The sequence below is a fragment of the Dreissena polymorpha genome, chromosome 6 (genome assembly GCF_020536995.1).
Source record: "Dreissena polymorpha isolate Duluth1 chromosome 6, UMN_Dpol_1.0, whole genome shotgun sequence".
NCBI lineage: Eukaryota > Metazoa > Mollusca > Bivalvia > Myida > Dreissenidae > Dreissena > Dreissena polymorpha.
Genome location: NC_068360.1, coordinates 31,343,326 through 31,360,022, shown reverse-complemented (window position 1 = coordinate 31,360,022; position 16,697 = coordinate 31,343,326). Strand labels below are relative to the sequence as shown.

The 16,697-nt window shown below is 34.6% G+C and overlaps 1 protein-coding gene across 4 annotated transcripts in view; it reads right to left on the bottom strand.

Moving 5' to 3' along the window:
- Positions 1-16,697, bottom strand: part of LOC127833318 (disks large homolog 1-like) — a 187,099-nt gene that overhangs the window by 55,993 nt on the left and 114,409 nt on the right. Inside the window, exons 13-14 of one of the 4 annotated variants that reach the window (XM_052358495.1) lie at positions 13,161-13,205; positions 7,754-7,813 (exon numbers count right to left, since the gene is read on the bottom strand). The exons of 1 other annotated variant lie outside the window; for it this stretch is intronic. In XM_052358495.1, the coding sequence (XP_052214455.1) occupies positions 7,754-7,813; positions 13,161-13,205 (105 nt within the window). The remainder of the gene's footprint in view (positions 1-7,753; positions 7,814-13,160; positions 13,206-16,697) is intronic. 2 more of the 4 variants (XM_052358497.1, XM_052358496.1) reach the window with 2 other exon arrangements.

Sequence of the window (16,697 nt, the reverse complement as noted above, 5' to 3'; positions counted from 1 at the left end):
CGTTTGTCAAGGTCGTCTGCTCTCTCCCGTTCTATTTAACCTTTTCTTTGAGTTAGATAATGCAGAAGACTCTTCTGATGACCACCACACCTCTATCTCCATCTGTGGAAGACCACACCTCTATCTCCATCTGTGGAAGACCACACCTCTATCTCCATCTGTGGAAGACCACACCTCTATCTCCATCTGTGGAAGACCACACCTCTATCTCCATCTGTGGAAGACCACACCTCTATCTCCATCTGTGGAAGACCACACCTCTATCTCCATCTGTGGAAGACCACACCTCTATCTCCATCTGTGGAAGACCACACCTCTATCTCCATCTGTGGAAGACCACACCTCTATCTCCATCTGTGGAAGACCACACCTCTATCTCCATCTGTGGAAGACCAACTTGAGACTCCCTGATGATACTGACCTCATGGGTGGCACCAGCAGTGTAAACTTCAAGGTCACACCAACAGAATCTTTGACAGAGCAGGAGCATACAGGATGGAGGTCAACACAGAGAAGTCTAAGATCATGGTTAACAGCACGACCAACACCAGTGCAGACATCACCATGAACAGTGAGAAGCTAGAAGAAGTGACCAGCTTCAAGTACTTGGGCGCAACCCTGTCCAAGGATGGTACCAGTACCGCTGAGGTCTGATTAAGAATTGTCATGGCGACCGCAATGATGGCCCGACTCAGAGCAAGTGAGGGTGTCCCCCAATTAAGTAAAAATGCAGAATTATCGTCTTGTCTTTTATTAAAGGCAAGTGAACATTTAATATTCAAAACTATTACTTTTTATATACAAAAAAATATCAATACACTCAGTGTGTACTTGTACAGTATACTTCTAATCTGTAACCAGCTGCGTACTAGATCAGGCCAAATAAGGTCAAATTCTGAACAGAAGAAACACATTATAATAATAAATAGAGTTTGCAACCAAAATCTAGAACTGTGATTCCTCTGGAGGTATGGCAAATATCAGAGGACCAACATGATGTGTAAAGTATAACTGGAGCCGGTCATGCGTATTTTCCTGTATTTAAACAGAAACCTATTAATTCTCTCTTTGAATAAAAAACTCATATTCCTCAACAAGTGAAGAACCCTTTCAACCATGGGAAATATAGGAACGTTTCCACCCAGTCTCCACGATGACAGTGATAAGAATGTTACAACAAATTTCAAGTTAAGGTCAGATAAACATTTTCAAGAAATTAAATTATTTCTGCTAATTTTCCCTCTGTTTATCTCAGAGCATACACAATATAATCAATGATTTATATCCTGTGGAGACATCTGCAGAGACTTAAATTAGTGGCTGAACAAGTATGGGGAAAAAACTCATATGGGAAATCAGAACTCAACAAACGTGTGACAAACAAAATACAAATTTATACCATAGACCTTATTCTGAACTCAGCTTACCTCTAATAACATTTGTTACTGTTACATGCACTTGTTTTACATGAAATTTCAATTTTTTTTAGGTCATCTGAGTTTGAATGACAATTCATAACCCCATGGATTTATGTAATTTTTTTGTATCATATGTAAGTAGGACAAAAAAAAGGAGTTTTCATTGATTTTAGAATAAAAACTTAGAATAGACCTTATGTTGTGATTTAATTGTACAGTGTTTAACCATGATACAATTGTATAGACGGACAAGTCGTCAAAAAGCATTTGTGCATTCTCAAGTATCGAGCTTTTGACAGAGACTAACAGAAAAAGGCCTGCGGAAAAATAACATAGTATATTGTCAATACTTCCACTTTTTGATACAAGTGTCTAATTGTACATGTACAACAATAAATCATTTGTACCTCTATCTATGAAAACTGGGTTTAATGTATGTGCAAAAAGTGTCATACCAGACTAGCCTGTGCAGTCTGCACAGGCTTATCAGGGTTGAAACTTTCCGTCTTGACTGGATTTTTGTACAGAAAAAACATTAAACAAAAATTCCATAAAAGCACAAAGTTTCGTCCCTGATTAGCCAGTGCAGATTGCACAAGGTATTCTGGGAAGACACCTTACAACCTTACAAACGGTATCTGGAGAGAAGCGAGAAATCTTTGAGGGGGCACCTATCCTTACAAACGTGCATTAAGCCCAGTTTTCCCAGAGTGAAACTGATACTATTTACCATTACCTTGTGACCCTTGGATCATAAAAATAAGGCTCCTTCTTGTCTGTGAATCCCTGCTTATATCCATACATGGTATTGAATTTCCAGGTTGTAATCCAAGAAGAAATCAACTAAAACTTCATTATTTTTTCTCGCTATATCCAATTTCTGAACCTAGTATCACAGAATCAACACAGTAGTTGTATCACTATTGAGATCACAGATTTCACAGTGTAGTTCTTTTAAAATTGAGATCATATTCATGATAATGAAAATTCATTTCATTGTTTGGTCAAAACAGAAGTATGCATGTCCCACTATGCAAAAAGGCACTAAACGTGTCACTATAAACTATCAAGTATTTACACCTTTGCCTTTATACTTCCTGTGTGCTAATTAATTATTCAATTAAACTTCTTTTCCTGTGTTAATTCAATTCTTATCACTGCATCCAACAATGGATCCCATTGTAAATTTAAAATCAAGTGCATGCACCTTTAACAAACAGGTGCATTAACAGCGCAATCAATAAAGGACTACACACAGAAAACCACCATGAGGTTTAGTCCAGGTTTATTAATAAACTTTAGTGTTAAAGGCTCTATAAAGGTGACGATCCGTAATTATTTACCAATGTTTAAATATTTTTTTCCATATTTTATTTATAAAGGTTATCAAAAAACAATATATATATATGCTATTGGACATAACCATAAAAATATGAGCAATACAAATTGTTTTGAGCTCAAAATACAGTGTCCTCCAAGTTAATCGTGTTTACAAACAATCAGTTTATTTACATCGCTGTTTACTCAAGCAAGTGACTCAGGTCACCAAAAATATATCGTTGATTTTCAACGTTTTCCGGTATCACTCACAAAGTAGGTCTCTTCAAAATGGTTAAAACATTTGTAGTGATCTAATAAGTTACTTTCTGCAGGTAAAAAGTTGTTTAAAATTGAATGTTCTTTCTGCTATTTTTAGGATACGTTAACGCTTTTGGGGCTACACATCATGTTAGTTGCAAAGTTGTAAACATTTCCTCCAATTATGAAACGGGTATATCTTCCATAATTTTTGACAACGTTGCACTTAAGCTGCGTTATTAGCATTTCTTATGCAAGAGTAACTGAAATCCGGTAAAAATTAGACCAGTTTATATGCATAATAATTGGATTTGTCACCTTTGTAGGGCCTTTAAAAAACTCAGAATTTATTCATTTTTGATGCACCAAACAACACATGAAGTAAAATAAAATTAACAACTCCAACTTCATTAAAACCTTATTTAAACACTTAAAAAGTCATGTATTAAAATCAAATATTGTCATAAAATTGTACAGGTAATTTCAAATAAAACACTCCAAACTGGTTTAAAATCAAATATTGTCATAAAATTGTACAGGTAATTTCAAATAAACCACACACCAAACTGGTTCCATCTGGAGCAAGAAATATTTGAAAAATAAGTAAAGAATGAATGCATCACAGTCCATTGACACTTAAACTCCATTTCACCTTGAAGTACATAGAGAACATTAACACAACATCAATGTACTTCCTGTCAAATTAAACAATTATTGCATAATATTACACATCACAAATACCTGCAGATACCTGTGCTGCACATCAATAACAAAGTCAGTCAACAATCCTTTATATAAACACTGGCCACGCTAGCTAACTAAGCCAACTTATCTTAAAACCTTCCTTTTTAAGTACTGTAGAAGATTTTGTCAATGTACAAAACTTAATGCACGACTAAGCACTGAAGACCATTTTAATAAGCCATGTTCAATGTTTAAACTTAGACACATAACTACCACTGTACACTAATCAGGTACGCTAGTCAAGGCACAGAGTTAACCAGTGTCACGATAGACAATACAAATCAATACAAATGTTTATCGCGCTCACACAAATTTGTAACACAAATATGCACACATTCTGACAACACTGTGTTTATCACTATGTCAATACTGACATAAAAACCTGTATGGCATTGAGAAAAGTACAGAGAAAGAAAGAGAGAGCACTGTCACAGTGAAAAGGCGAACATAAATTTCTCCATCACAACAGTAGACACAATCATTATTATAGAATAGCTGCATACAGGAGAGTATAACATGTGAGTGGTATGTTGATAGTGGGAAAGCTCATTCAACAAGTATTGATTAGTGTTTCGCAAGACATTATCTCAAATGCATTAATAGCGCATCTCAAATGTCAACAGCCAGCTGAAATTGTCAATAACCCAGAAAATCATTGCCTGCTATTTTTGTCGTTTAGTTCAACCTGGGCAATGCATTAATGCATTAGCACGCCTCCTTAGTCCTTGGTTGAACACTAATCATTTTCCCCGCCTCATTTATTTATAATTACTGACTACCGGTATATCTATCAGTAAATAGGGAATATTGTTCACAACTATAAACATGCGAATAAACTATCAGGCAAATAAACTATCAGGTAACACTGTTGTGTTTGTGTCTGTTAAATTTATTAAATGGACATACAATTAAGATCATAAATGAACTACTATCAGGTTACATTCAAATTGCTGTGTCTTTGTTATCGGACATTAATAATTGTACATAATTGTATCATCATAAATAAACTGTCAGGTAACATAAGAGTGTCTGTTTAACTAAAAATTAATAATTGTACAAAATATTATAATTGTAATTTGCTTCACATTTAAATAAATCAAATGACAGCAATTGATTACATACCTGAATATTTAATATATAAGCACAAAAGGTTAAAATCAGGTATTTTAATTCAATGTTATTTACTTTCAGGGAGTTGACTTAAAGTGCACCACAATAAAGCATTTAATATCAATTTTTTTCATGTTTTTTTTTATTTAGGAAACATTTAATCTGGATATAAAACATCATTGGAGTCATAGTCCCACTGCAAATAGGTTTCTTGTAATTATGTATACATGTATATACAAAATTATGGTATAATAAGGTTCATCAAGCAGATAGTTTTGAATTCAACACATTAAATATTTGATGGGTTAGCTTAGTAAATGTATAAAACATGCTAACTGAAATAGATTTCAACACTTAAATAGTTGTTAATAAGAAGTCGGTAGAAAGTTACTGTTGTGTGTACTATTGATAAGTTGAGTTCAAAACAAGGTCTGTTTATGAGTAACATTCACATTATTCCCATAATCATCATCATCAGCAGCAGCAGCAGCAAAATGGAGCAGAAGCAGCAACGGTAATTATTATCATCATCGTCAAATAATAAATACAAATAATTATACTTAACATATTACACCCAGGTATAGGACAAATTAGACAAGAATGCTAAAATGTCGTCTGCTGAATTTCTAAAATTAGCATTTTCTTAGATTTAAAAAAAAGAATACTATCAGAATAGCAAACAGTTTGGATCCTGATGAGATGCCACGTTCTGTGGCCTTTAAAATTCAGTTCCACCGCTAAAAGGGTTAAACCTGATACTGTTAAGAAAATGTATAATGCTGAGAAATGAAACCAGTGCCCTGCAACCAGAAGTCATTGACATGGGAGGAACTAGTGCAGTACACAAATGGGACGTGCTGTAAAAAAGGGGTTTAATGCATGTGCATAAAGTGTCGTCCCAAATTAGCCTTTGAAGTCTGCACAGGCTAATCAGGGACAACACTTTCTGCTTTTATGATATTTTTCATTTCAACAAAATCTCTTTTTGACAAAAATCAAGTTTAGGCGGAAAGTGTCGTCCCTGATTAGCCTGTGCAGACTGCATAAGCAAATCTGGGACAACACTTTACCCTTATGCATTAAACCCCCTTTTCACAGAGCACTGCCCAAATGCATAATTGATACATAAAAGCCCTAAAGTATTGTCTGCCTATGAATTATAAATAATTTATAAGTGGCATTTGTAACAACAATACAACTGAGAGGCATAGTTATTTACGATCTTACAATATTCCAAAACTTTTTGACATTTTTCCCACAATACACTGCCATTGCCCAAAGTCAAAGAAGGAAATTAACTATGGATTGTTCTGTAACAAATCATGGGATGATTCTTAGAAACAAGGGGCCCAAAGGTTCTCACCTGAGGCCCTATGGAACTAAACTGTTCTGAGCAGGTCGTGTTCACAAGATTTAACAAATTACTTAAAAAGATAAAACTGCCATAACATGTTAATCAATAAACCACAACCATATTCAAACTCAGCCCAGATATCATAACAACACAATTTTTTTATGTCCAAAGTAAGTTTCAAGATCAGTGGGTCCAATATAAGATTCCTGAAGAGTTCAAATATTTGTACTTAAGCTAAATAAGAAAACCCTATCTTTCTTGGAAAATACTGACCAAATATTCTGAGCAAGTTTCTTGAAGATATTCGCAAATAAATGTGACTTATAGATTGTTCAACAACTTTTCCTTTAATTTTACTTGGTGAGATTACTTCTGGAGTTTTCATAACTGTTTTAATTCTAATTTTTAATTAGACAGTATTACCTAGTTTTTTTTCCAAAATGATCCAGTTTTTAAATAAGGCCAAATTATTATTGGGACAAATGTTCTGACAAAGCTTTTAGAAGATTGGACATTACATGTGGCCCCTAAAATAATAACAACCTTTCTGTTTGATTTGACCTAGTCTGATAGCTTTTGATCCAATGCTACCCATTGAACTCAGCTGAGTCATAATTGGGACTAATGATCTGACCAAGTTTTATGAATATTTGGGCAATATATGTGGCCTCTAACAAGTTCAACACTTTTGCTTTAATTTGACCCTAAATCTGACCCACCATGACCCAGTTTTAAACTTGGCAATGATATCACTGACACAAAAGTTCTGACCAATATTGATGAAGATCGAGCATTTACTGTGGCCACTACAGTTTTTTCAAGGTTTTTTTCCCATTTGACTTTGTTACCTAGTTTTTGAACCCAAGAGACCCAATTTCAAACACAACGGCAAAAATACGGGCCTCTGGAATGTTCACAAGGCAAAAAAATTGAAAGACAAAAGGAAATCATAAAACCTCACCATGAGCCACCTGTGCTCAGGTGAGCTAAAATAAAAATAAAATATCAATGACCATCAAAATTATTAAAACTAAACCGAAAAGATCAAATAAATTACTTCCGTCATATGTTACATGATAAGTATAGCAGGTCTTTTCTATTTTTCATAGAGCACAATCAGAACATACAAGTTTGTCAAGAAGCTCTATAAATTACGTGTCCATCAACACCAATTAGTGAAAGCCGGGTTATTGTTGTGTTATACATCAGGGAAAGAACAAAGTCACAAAGTGCCTAGGCTTCTGTTAATTAGTGAGTGGCCCTGTATGAAGGCTTGGTAACTTTTTTTAAGATAAAGCAATGTACTATGATATACATTATTGTCATTATTGCCATTTTTTTCTAGGCAAATATGGTTAAAAAAACAACAAGAAAAAAATTTAAACGAAAAAGCATCCCATGAATACTCAAAATTAAAACTGTTCTAACATAAACTTAGACTATTAAATTATATGATAGAAATTTGGATTACTAGGGCTTTTGATGCTTACTGTATTGCTAACATTGGCACTGTGACATTAGTTCTTTATAAATAATTATCAAATCCTACTTTGGAAAGTCTTCAATCTCAATATCAGTATGGTGTGAAGGAAGGTCCAGTAACTCTAGGCTGAAAATGAAATGCAGTTGATAAGCATGTAAGATTAACTTCCCTTGTTTATCCAAGGATTCAAGGAAGATGAACCAAGTTCAAAGAATGAGTGAGTGCACATTTAGATACGGGTTTCCTTAGGTGGGTATGTGCAAAATAAATATTTTGAACATATGTTGACAGTTAAAATCAGTCAAATTAAATTAAGTCAAAATAATATATTAAACACACATGATAAACATTATATTGGCAATATTGACAACATTAAACAAAGTGTATTATTCACACAATTAACACAATTTATTAAAGAAAAAAATCTGATTTAAAATCTAATACTATTTAACACAATCATATAAAACTGAAATATTCATGGTATTTTATTTACGCTTATCAAAGTTTATTCAAAATCAGAGTGATATTAAATGTTAGTTTATAACTACTAACTAGCAACAAAAACGCAAAGCTCCAACCCATACAAAAGAATAGAACAAAGATGCAGTGAAGCATTATTACAAGTAAATAACTAATCAGCTTCATTCTTAGAAAACTGTGCTTAATGAATGTGCATAAAGTGTTGTCCCAGATTAGCCTGTAAAGTCTGCACAGGCTAATCAGGGAAGACAGTTTCTGCTTTATGGAATGATTTGTGTCAAGAAAGTCTCTTCTAAATGAAAATCCAGTCAAGGCGGAAAGTGTCCTCCCTGATTAGCCAGTGCTGAATGTACAGGCTTATCTGCGACAACACATAAATCACATTCAAGTGTCCTCCCTGATTAGCCAGTGCTGAATGTACAGGCTTATCTGGGACAACACATAAATCACATTCAAGTGTCCTCCCTGATTAGCCAGTGCTGAATGTACAGGCTTATCTGGGACAACACATAAATCACATTCATTAAGCACACTTTTCCCAGAACTAAGCTGTTATGAAGAGAAAGCTCTGACTTGTTTTTCCATTAGTATCAAGTGAAACAGCACAGACATATAGCAGAAAACGTAAATCCATTGTTACTGATTTATTAGATGTAGTTATTGCCTAAAACTGACATTCAATCTGTTTGTTTCATTTTTTCATGTCTATTACTATTTCAGTCAATTAACATACACACACTTCCCCTGGCAAACTTAGCCAATTTTAGTGTTTTACCAATACTTAGTTTATTTATTTGACAGAAACTTACAAATGATCTACTTGAATCAGAGGTTTGGGTAGAAAGGTGCATACATTATTTCAGATCTCCACACATGCCATGATCACACCATATAGTTTGGCCTGGGAGGGAATTCAGGAAATACACATTAACAGGTCAGCAATTAACCTATTGGGCTAACCCGTCCTGCTTTTTATGGGTCTTGTTAATATAAGATATAACAATACATTAAATACCAACCAAACCAGGGCTTGAATTTGGCACTCGCAAAGTCCCAAAATGGGTGTCACAATTCAAACATGCAAATCAGTTTTCTGCTGCTAGTAAAAAATGTTATTTACAAGAGCTGTCACCATAGGATGATTTATGCCCCCTATAAACGCTTGATAGAAGTTATGAGCTTTTTTCGAAACCTCAACGCAGATTTTGAAACCTAAACGCGGACCCTAAGTTCAAGGTCAAGGTCACAGGGGTCAAAATTTGTGTGCGTATGGAAAGGCCTTGTCCATATACACATGCATACCAAATATGAAGGTTATATCTCAAGGGACATAGAATTTATGAGCATTTTTCAAAACCTAAACGCAGATTTCGAAACCTTAATGCGGACCCTAACTTCAAGGTCAAGGTCATAGGGGTCAAAATTTGTGTGCGTATGAAAAGGCCTTGTCCATATACACATGCATACCAAATATGAAGGTTATATCTAAAGGGACATAGAAGTTATGAGCATTTTTCGAAACCTAAACGCAAATTTCGAAACCTAAACGCGGACCCTAAGTTCAAGGTCAAGGTCACAGGGGTCAAAATTTGTGCGCGTATGGAAAGGCCTTGTCCATATACACATGCATACCAAATATGAAGGTTATATCTCAAGGGACATAGAAGTTATGAGCATTTTTCGAAACCTAAATGCAGATTTCGAAACCTAAACGCGTACCCTAAGTTCAAGGTCAAGGTCACACGGGTAAAAAAAATTGTGCGTATGGAAAGACCTTGTCTATATACACATGCATACCAAATATGAAGGTTATATCTCAAGGGACATAGAAGTTTTGAGCATTTTTCGAAACCTAAATGCAAAGTGTGACGGAAAGACGGACAGACAGACAGACTGTCCGATCACTATATGCCCCTTTTTCTTCGAAAGGGGGCATAAAAAAAAGATGATTGTCATTCACCATAATCAGACTTTAAAGCACTTCTAATATTTTTAAATCAGATTTTCGATTAAAACAAATAATGCTATCTATTAAAACAAAGTTTTGAGGATTTGGCAAGAAAATTTCTGCGCGGATTCTCACATATAAAGGCTCATGAAGTGAGTGCAATAAACTGAAAAAAAAATGTTGAGGAAAATAGAGACTGATACACAAAAACATCAACACCACTGCACAAAATGATTCTGGCATCATTTATATCCCTACCCCTTGCTAGAAACAGTTAGACACAGCAAAGATACACTGGCAAAAAACAACAACAAAACAAACATCAAACAAACACACAACACATCACACAATGTAGCTATGGGGCACCTGTCGGGGAACAGTGATGCAGGTGTGATGATTTTTAATGAGCCAGAAGTTACATTAATTTCCCTATTTTTAATAAACAATTTATCACCACTTTTGTTGGGATATTTGAACAGTCTATGATATATTTCAGCCTTAATAGTGTTACTATTTCCTGATAAAAACACTGACATGTATTTTGATTAAACGACATGCATGTTTGCTCCTGTGATTTTGAGCAATCTTTCCTTGGGGCTGCATGAAAGTCAGGTTTACAAAAAAAATCAATATATCCAATAAGTGTGTTCTTTGCAAGTATATATGTCCAATTGTTTTTTTTATGTCATTACACCTCAGGATTCAATAACCAGTAAAATCCCAACTGAATGATTATCTTTTTTTTATTGCTACATATATTATATCAAGGGTTTGTAACAAGAACGTAGAAAGAATTTGAGAGGCAAATAATATGTTATGGTTTCAAACTACAAAATGCAAAAATAACCTATAGATAATAAATCAACACCAGTGCTCAAATTACCAATGGCTGCAATCAAATCAATTCCTGGGACAGAGCAACCTATTTGTAAAAAGAGGGCCATGATGGTTCTGAGGCGCTCACCTGACTTAAGGCACACACATAGCCAACAATGGACCTGGTGACCTAGTTTTTGGGCGTGCCAAAGTCACCAAGAATCAAACTCGACCTTAATATTGGCAAGATAAACATTCTTCACATGTTTCATAAATATTGAGTTATTTGATTGTGTGACCTAGTTTTTGTATCATGATCCAAGATTCACTCTCAACCTGCATATTTTTGCATATAAATGTGGCAACCAGAGAAGAATTTTTCAAAAATTGACATGCTGACCTTGTTTTTGGACTAAAGGGACTGAGATTCCTAATTGGCCTTGATATTGTCAAGATAAACATTCTGATCAAGTTTCATAAAGATTGAGTCATAAATGATGCTGCTATAAAAAATATAAATGTTTTTCTTAGATTTGACCTGGCGACCTAGATTTTGGTCTCATAACACCCCGATTCAAACTCAGCCTAGATATTGTCAATATTAACATTCTGACTAAATTTAGTCAAGATTATATCATAAATTTGGACACTAGAGTGGTAACTTTTTTGACCCTGCAGTGAACAAAATTTTGAAGGTATTAGACCAAGATTCAAACTTGATTTAGATATCGAAAACAAAACATTTTTACCATTTTTTTTTTTTAAACTGAGTCATAAATGTGGCCTCAAGAGAGGTTACAAGGTTTTTAGATGCTTTGTGACCCAGATTATAAATTTGGCCTAGATCTTGTCAAAATAAACAATCTGACCATACCACATCAAGATTGAGTCATTATGTGGAAACATGTTTTTTCCTAAGATTTGACCTGTTGACCTATTTTCTGGACAACATGACTCAGATACAATCTCGGTCTAGATATTGGTCAGATAAATATTGAGACCAAGTTTCATCTGGATTAAGTCATACATGTGGCTTCTAGATTTCTTCAAAGGTTTTTGGAAGATTTTTCCTGGTGACCTAGTTTTTTACCTAGACGCCTTGTGACCCAGATTCAATTAATTTCATAAAGATTGGATGAAAATGTGGCCTCCAGAGTGGCAATAGACTAAAAGTTGGAAACACTGACAACACACGTCAACTGACGCTGGACATAAGGCGACTGCAAAAGCTCAGGTGAGCTAAAAACATAGCAACTGAATTGATCTCATTTTTTACATTATTTATTTCTATGAAAACTGCAACATTAAACTTTGGTGGTTAGAGAAACAAGGAACAAGATGTGTCCATAGAGCACATGTACCTCCACATTCCCCTTTTGTCCCAAAACTCTACTTATGTAAGAAACAAGCTGTTTATGGCAAATTTATTACCTCTGAGTGTGACCTTAGAATAATAACGTAATAAATGCGTCACTCAGTATCCTCATGGCGGTAATTTGTGGTAAGTTTTCTTTTAATTGCATGAATAACAAGGTTACAGCCTGAACAATCTGTTTTAAAGCCAAACTTTGATATTTGACCTCTAAGTGTGACCTTGACCTCTGAGGTAGGAAGAGGGGTTTTACACACAAAATGCCATCACCTCTTACAAGTCAGTAGTATTTTAGGGCCAAATTTGCCCTTCGAATCCATAACTATGATTTTGACCAATGAGCTATGGAAGCATGTGTTACAACACATTGTCTCATGATGGATTGCATTTGTGAACAGCTCAAAGTCCATTTTTTAAAGTTATGGCATGGACAATCATTTTTGGTGACACACGACTTACATCTTTTCCAATTATTGTAAAATCAATTAATATATGGCAAAGTTATGGACCAGACAGGATTTTTGAAGCAGTTTCATGGCCAAATTTGACCTTAAACTTTTAAGTGACCTTGACCTTTGAGGTAGGGTGACAAGATAAAGAGCTACACATGGTCTTATGATGATTGATATTTGTGCCAAGTTATTACACAATACACCTATAAATGGCAAAGTTAGGACCGAGCCAGGAAATTTCACTTAGACATATACAGACTGACAGTGCAACTGCTCTATGACCACCTTCTTTGAAGGGGGGCATAACAACAATGGAAAAACACATTAATATAACAGTTGATGAGTAAAGCGCTACTTCTACTAGGAAAGTTATAAAGGGTACGTTAAGTGTTAGTCAACACCTACTTTGGCATATCTTTTCGGATTTCATCAGGTCGAATGAGTTCTTGTCTGAAACACGGAAGATATTCTCTGGCATGATAAAATACTGTATCTAATCAATGGTGTTATATTGAAAATCGTTTTTTAACAGCATATGGGATTGTAATTATGAGCAAAATGCCCCAGCACCCTTACAGGGTTCAACTAAACTCTTCATTTGTACATAGATCAAGCAAAGTTAGTAAGTTTTCGTAAAACTTGTTTTTTATAGAAATGGAGGAAAGCAGCTGAAAGGTGGAAAAAATCACACCCCTGTAAACTAAGAAAAAAAATAAATCTTAACATCTTAATCATAGATATAACAAGAGCTCTTAAAATTCTGACAAATACCCAAGCACCCAAGTGAGCTATGTTCAAGGGCAAACAACTCAGGGATGAGTGGTTTATTTGACATCAAAGTAGTGTATTGCACATCTTGACTTCACGGTGACATGTTTGAAGTTTTAATTTAAATGCATGAGAGAAGTTGTTAGCTCCACAAACTTGGAAAATTTTATGTGGACAGTTGGACCAATAAACAAACAAATCAACTCCAATATTCCCGGTCTCCAACTTCAATTGTTAACCCTTTACCACTTAGATATGTATTTTCAGGCATTTGTAGCCCCTTAGAAAGTTCAATTGAATTTTCTACCTTTCTTACTAGATTCATGTTTTGCAGGCTTAAACTCCAAACCTTAGATACTGATCAGTAGCAAACAGCATAAAACCTGAACAGACTGCCGGTTACTCGCATGTTGTTCTGGTTTTATGCTGTTTGCACTTAGCCATTTTCACTTTGCTTCTGAGTGGGAAAGGGTTAAATGATATATATTCATGACATAAAGCAGTTGGTCCATCATAGGCACTGGTAGGCTACTATAATTGCGGGCATTCCTTCCATATGGTTTCCAGCGCTGGCGACATATTGTTTGATGCAGAAAATTTACACGTCTGAGAGGAAGAAATGTCCACATTTTTCATAAAATATGTACATGTATTTTTCTTTTGATAAATACAGTTTATCAGGAATTATTATATGTATTTTTATATTGGGTTCCACATGTGTGAACAATGATGTTTCATTTTAGCATGTTTAATGTAACATAAAGTCACTGCCAAGAAAACTGCATGCAATAAAAACTCAATTCCCTTGTATTTTTCAGCACCAAGTATAGACCTTTAAATGAACTCTTCTAAGCTGGCTGGAACAGGTCGGAAATGAATGGACTGTCGATTAATGCTGTATATTTTCTACGTAAATTCTGTGTTGATGATCTCTATTCTACGAACTCACAACATTAAAATGCATATAACTATCCTAAAATGCATATGGCTTTGTTAATGATATCCCTCGATTATTTGTTTATTTGAATACCCCCAAAAGTAGCATGTAGCAATATGTAGAAATTTGTCATAATCATGTTCTCATGATAATGAATATCAAAGTTGAAAATGAGGCCCAACATAACCCTTTCCCCCATAACCCTTTGCATGCTGGGAAATTTGTCGTCTGCTAAAATGTCGTCTGCTGAATTTCTAAAATTAGCATTTTCTTCAAATTTTTTTCAAAGAATACTATCAGAATAGCAAACAGTTTGGATCCAGATGAGACGCCACGTTCTGTGGCGTCTCATCTGGATCCAAACTGTTTGCAAAGGCCTTCAAAATTCGGTTCCCGCACTGAAAGAGTCAAAAGCAAAATGAAAATGTCTATATGCAGCATAAAACAGAACAGCCTGATAGTAACTAGCAGTCTGTACTTTAGGTGATGCTGTTTGCTGCTCATCAATATCTAAGGGTTGGAAATGAAGAGACTACAAACACTTCAAAGTGCTTATCTAAGTGTTAAAGGGTTCAGAAATTTTAACATAGGATAATTAAAGTTGCAGCTTAAACACAACTTTATAATGAAAGGACAAATTGATGCAAGTTTAAAAGTTGTATTTTGAAAAGTGTAGGGTACTTTGTCCGACAGGTTTGTGTCTATGGACAGGCAGACATCCGTTGTGAATTGAGAATACCCTCTCAACAACTGTCACAGGCTATAATAAGGTGTATATCTAGAATCTAACAAGCTAATGTATTAGTTATAAATACTATTAACATCATTAAGTAAATTTTTTAGTTTGATATGATTTTCATGATACGGTAAAATGTTTTGTAAATTTTGTAAAATTGTATAAAAATTCAGAACAATCATTTTGTTTAATTGTTAATAAACATTTGAGCCAGAGGATTCAATTGCTTTGACCCTTTACCACTTAGATACATATTTTTACGCATTTGTAGTCCGTTAGAAAGTTTTATTTAATTAAAGACCATTCTTACTTCATTCAAGTTTTTATGGCTTCATCTATTACCCTTAGATACTGATGAGCAGCAAACAGCATAAAACCTGAACAGACTGTGAGTTACTCGTATGCTGTCCTGGTTTTATGCTGTTTGCAGATAGCCATTTTAACTTTGCTTCTGAGTGTTAAAGGGTTAAAATATTGGATTGAATTACAGCCAAAAAATAAAAATAAGCAAGTTTTTTTAAGCATCCACATTCATCATAAACAACGTTGGTCTCGTTACTGAACAGAATCTCTTAATGAGACGTGGTCTGGGAACACGGGCTTATTGCATGTGCATAAAATGTCCAAGATTAGCCAGTGGAGTCCACTTTTCTCTTTTATGGAATTGTTTGTTTAAAGGAAGTGTCTTCTACACAAAAATCAAATGTAGATGGAAACTGTTGAACCTCTTTAGCCTGTGAGAACTGCACAGGCTAATCTGGGACAACTTTTTACGCACATGCATTAATTAACCCGTTTATGCCTAGCGTCCTGAAAAAGGGACTTTGCAAACAGCGTAGACCCAGATGAGACGCCGCATGATGCGGCGTCTCATCTGGGTCTATGCTGTTTGCTTAAAGGAATTTCAGTAAGTAAGATTCTAAAAATATAAATAAATATACTAGACATCCCTAATTTTGGAAATAAATTGATCCAATTTAGAAGGATGGGAGAGTCCACTTGGCATAAATGGGTTAAGCCCAGTTTTCCCTGAGAGAGGCTAAAGTGGTATCTTTGGTGAATTACAAAAACGATTTGAGAACAGATTACAACCAAAACATGTGATTTAGTTGTATAAATAGAAACTACTTTTGAAATAACAATTCAAATAACTTTTAAAACATGTTTTCTTTTTTATCTTACAATAGAAAGAATAGTAAATAAAACCAGCTCATAGTATGAATAGATAATGGGTGAAAGTAAAACTGACACCAATCTTCCGTAATAATTTTATTTAAATGCGTATATTATAAAAATACTAGATATCTAATAAAATGTTAAAATATAATACAAGCCCATATAATAAGAACAAACACAAAACACAAATAATATACACTGAGCTATGTGGCTAGTTGACAATTTTATGTGGAATGGTGGAAACTGAACAAAAATGAAATTGATTTTCTTTTGTTAACATACTATGAGCTGATATGACACACACATGAGATATAAATAATATGTT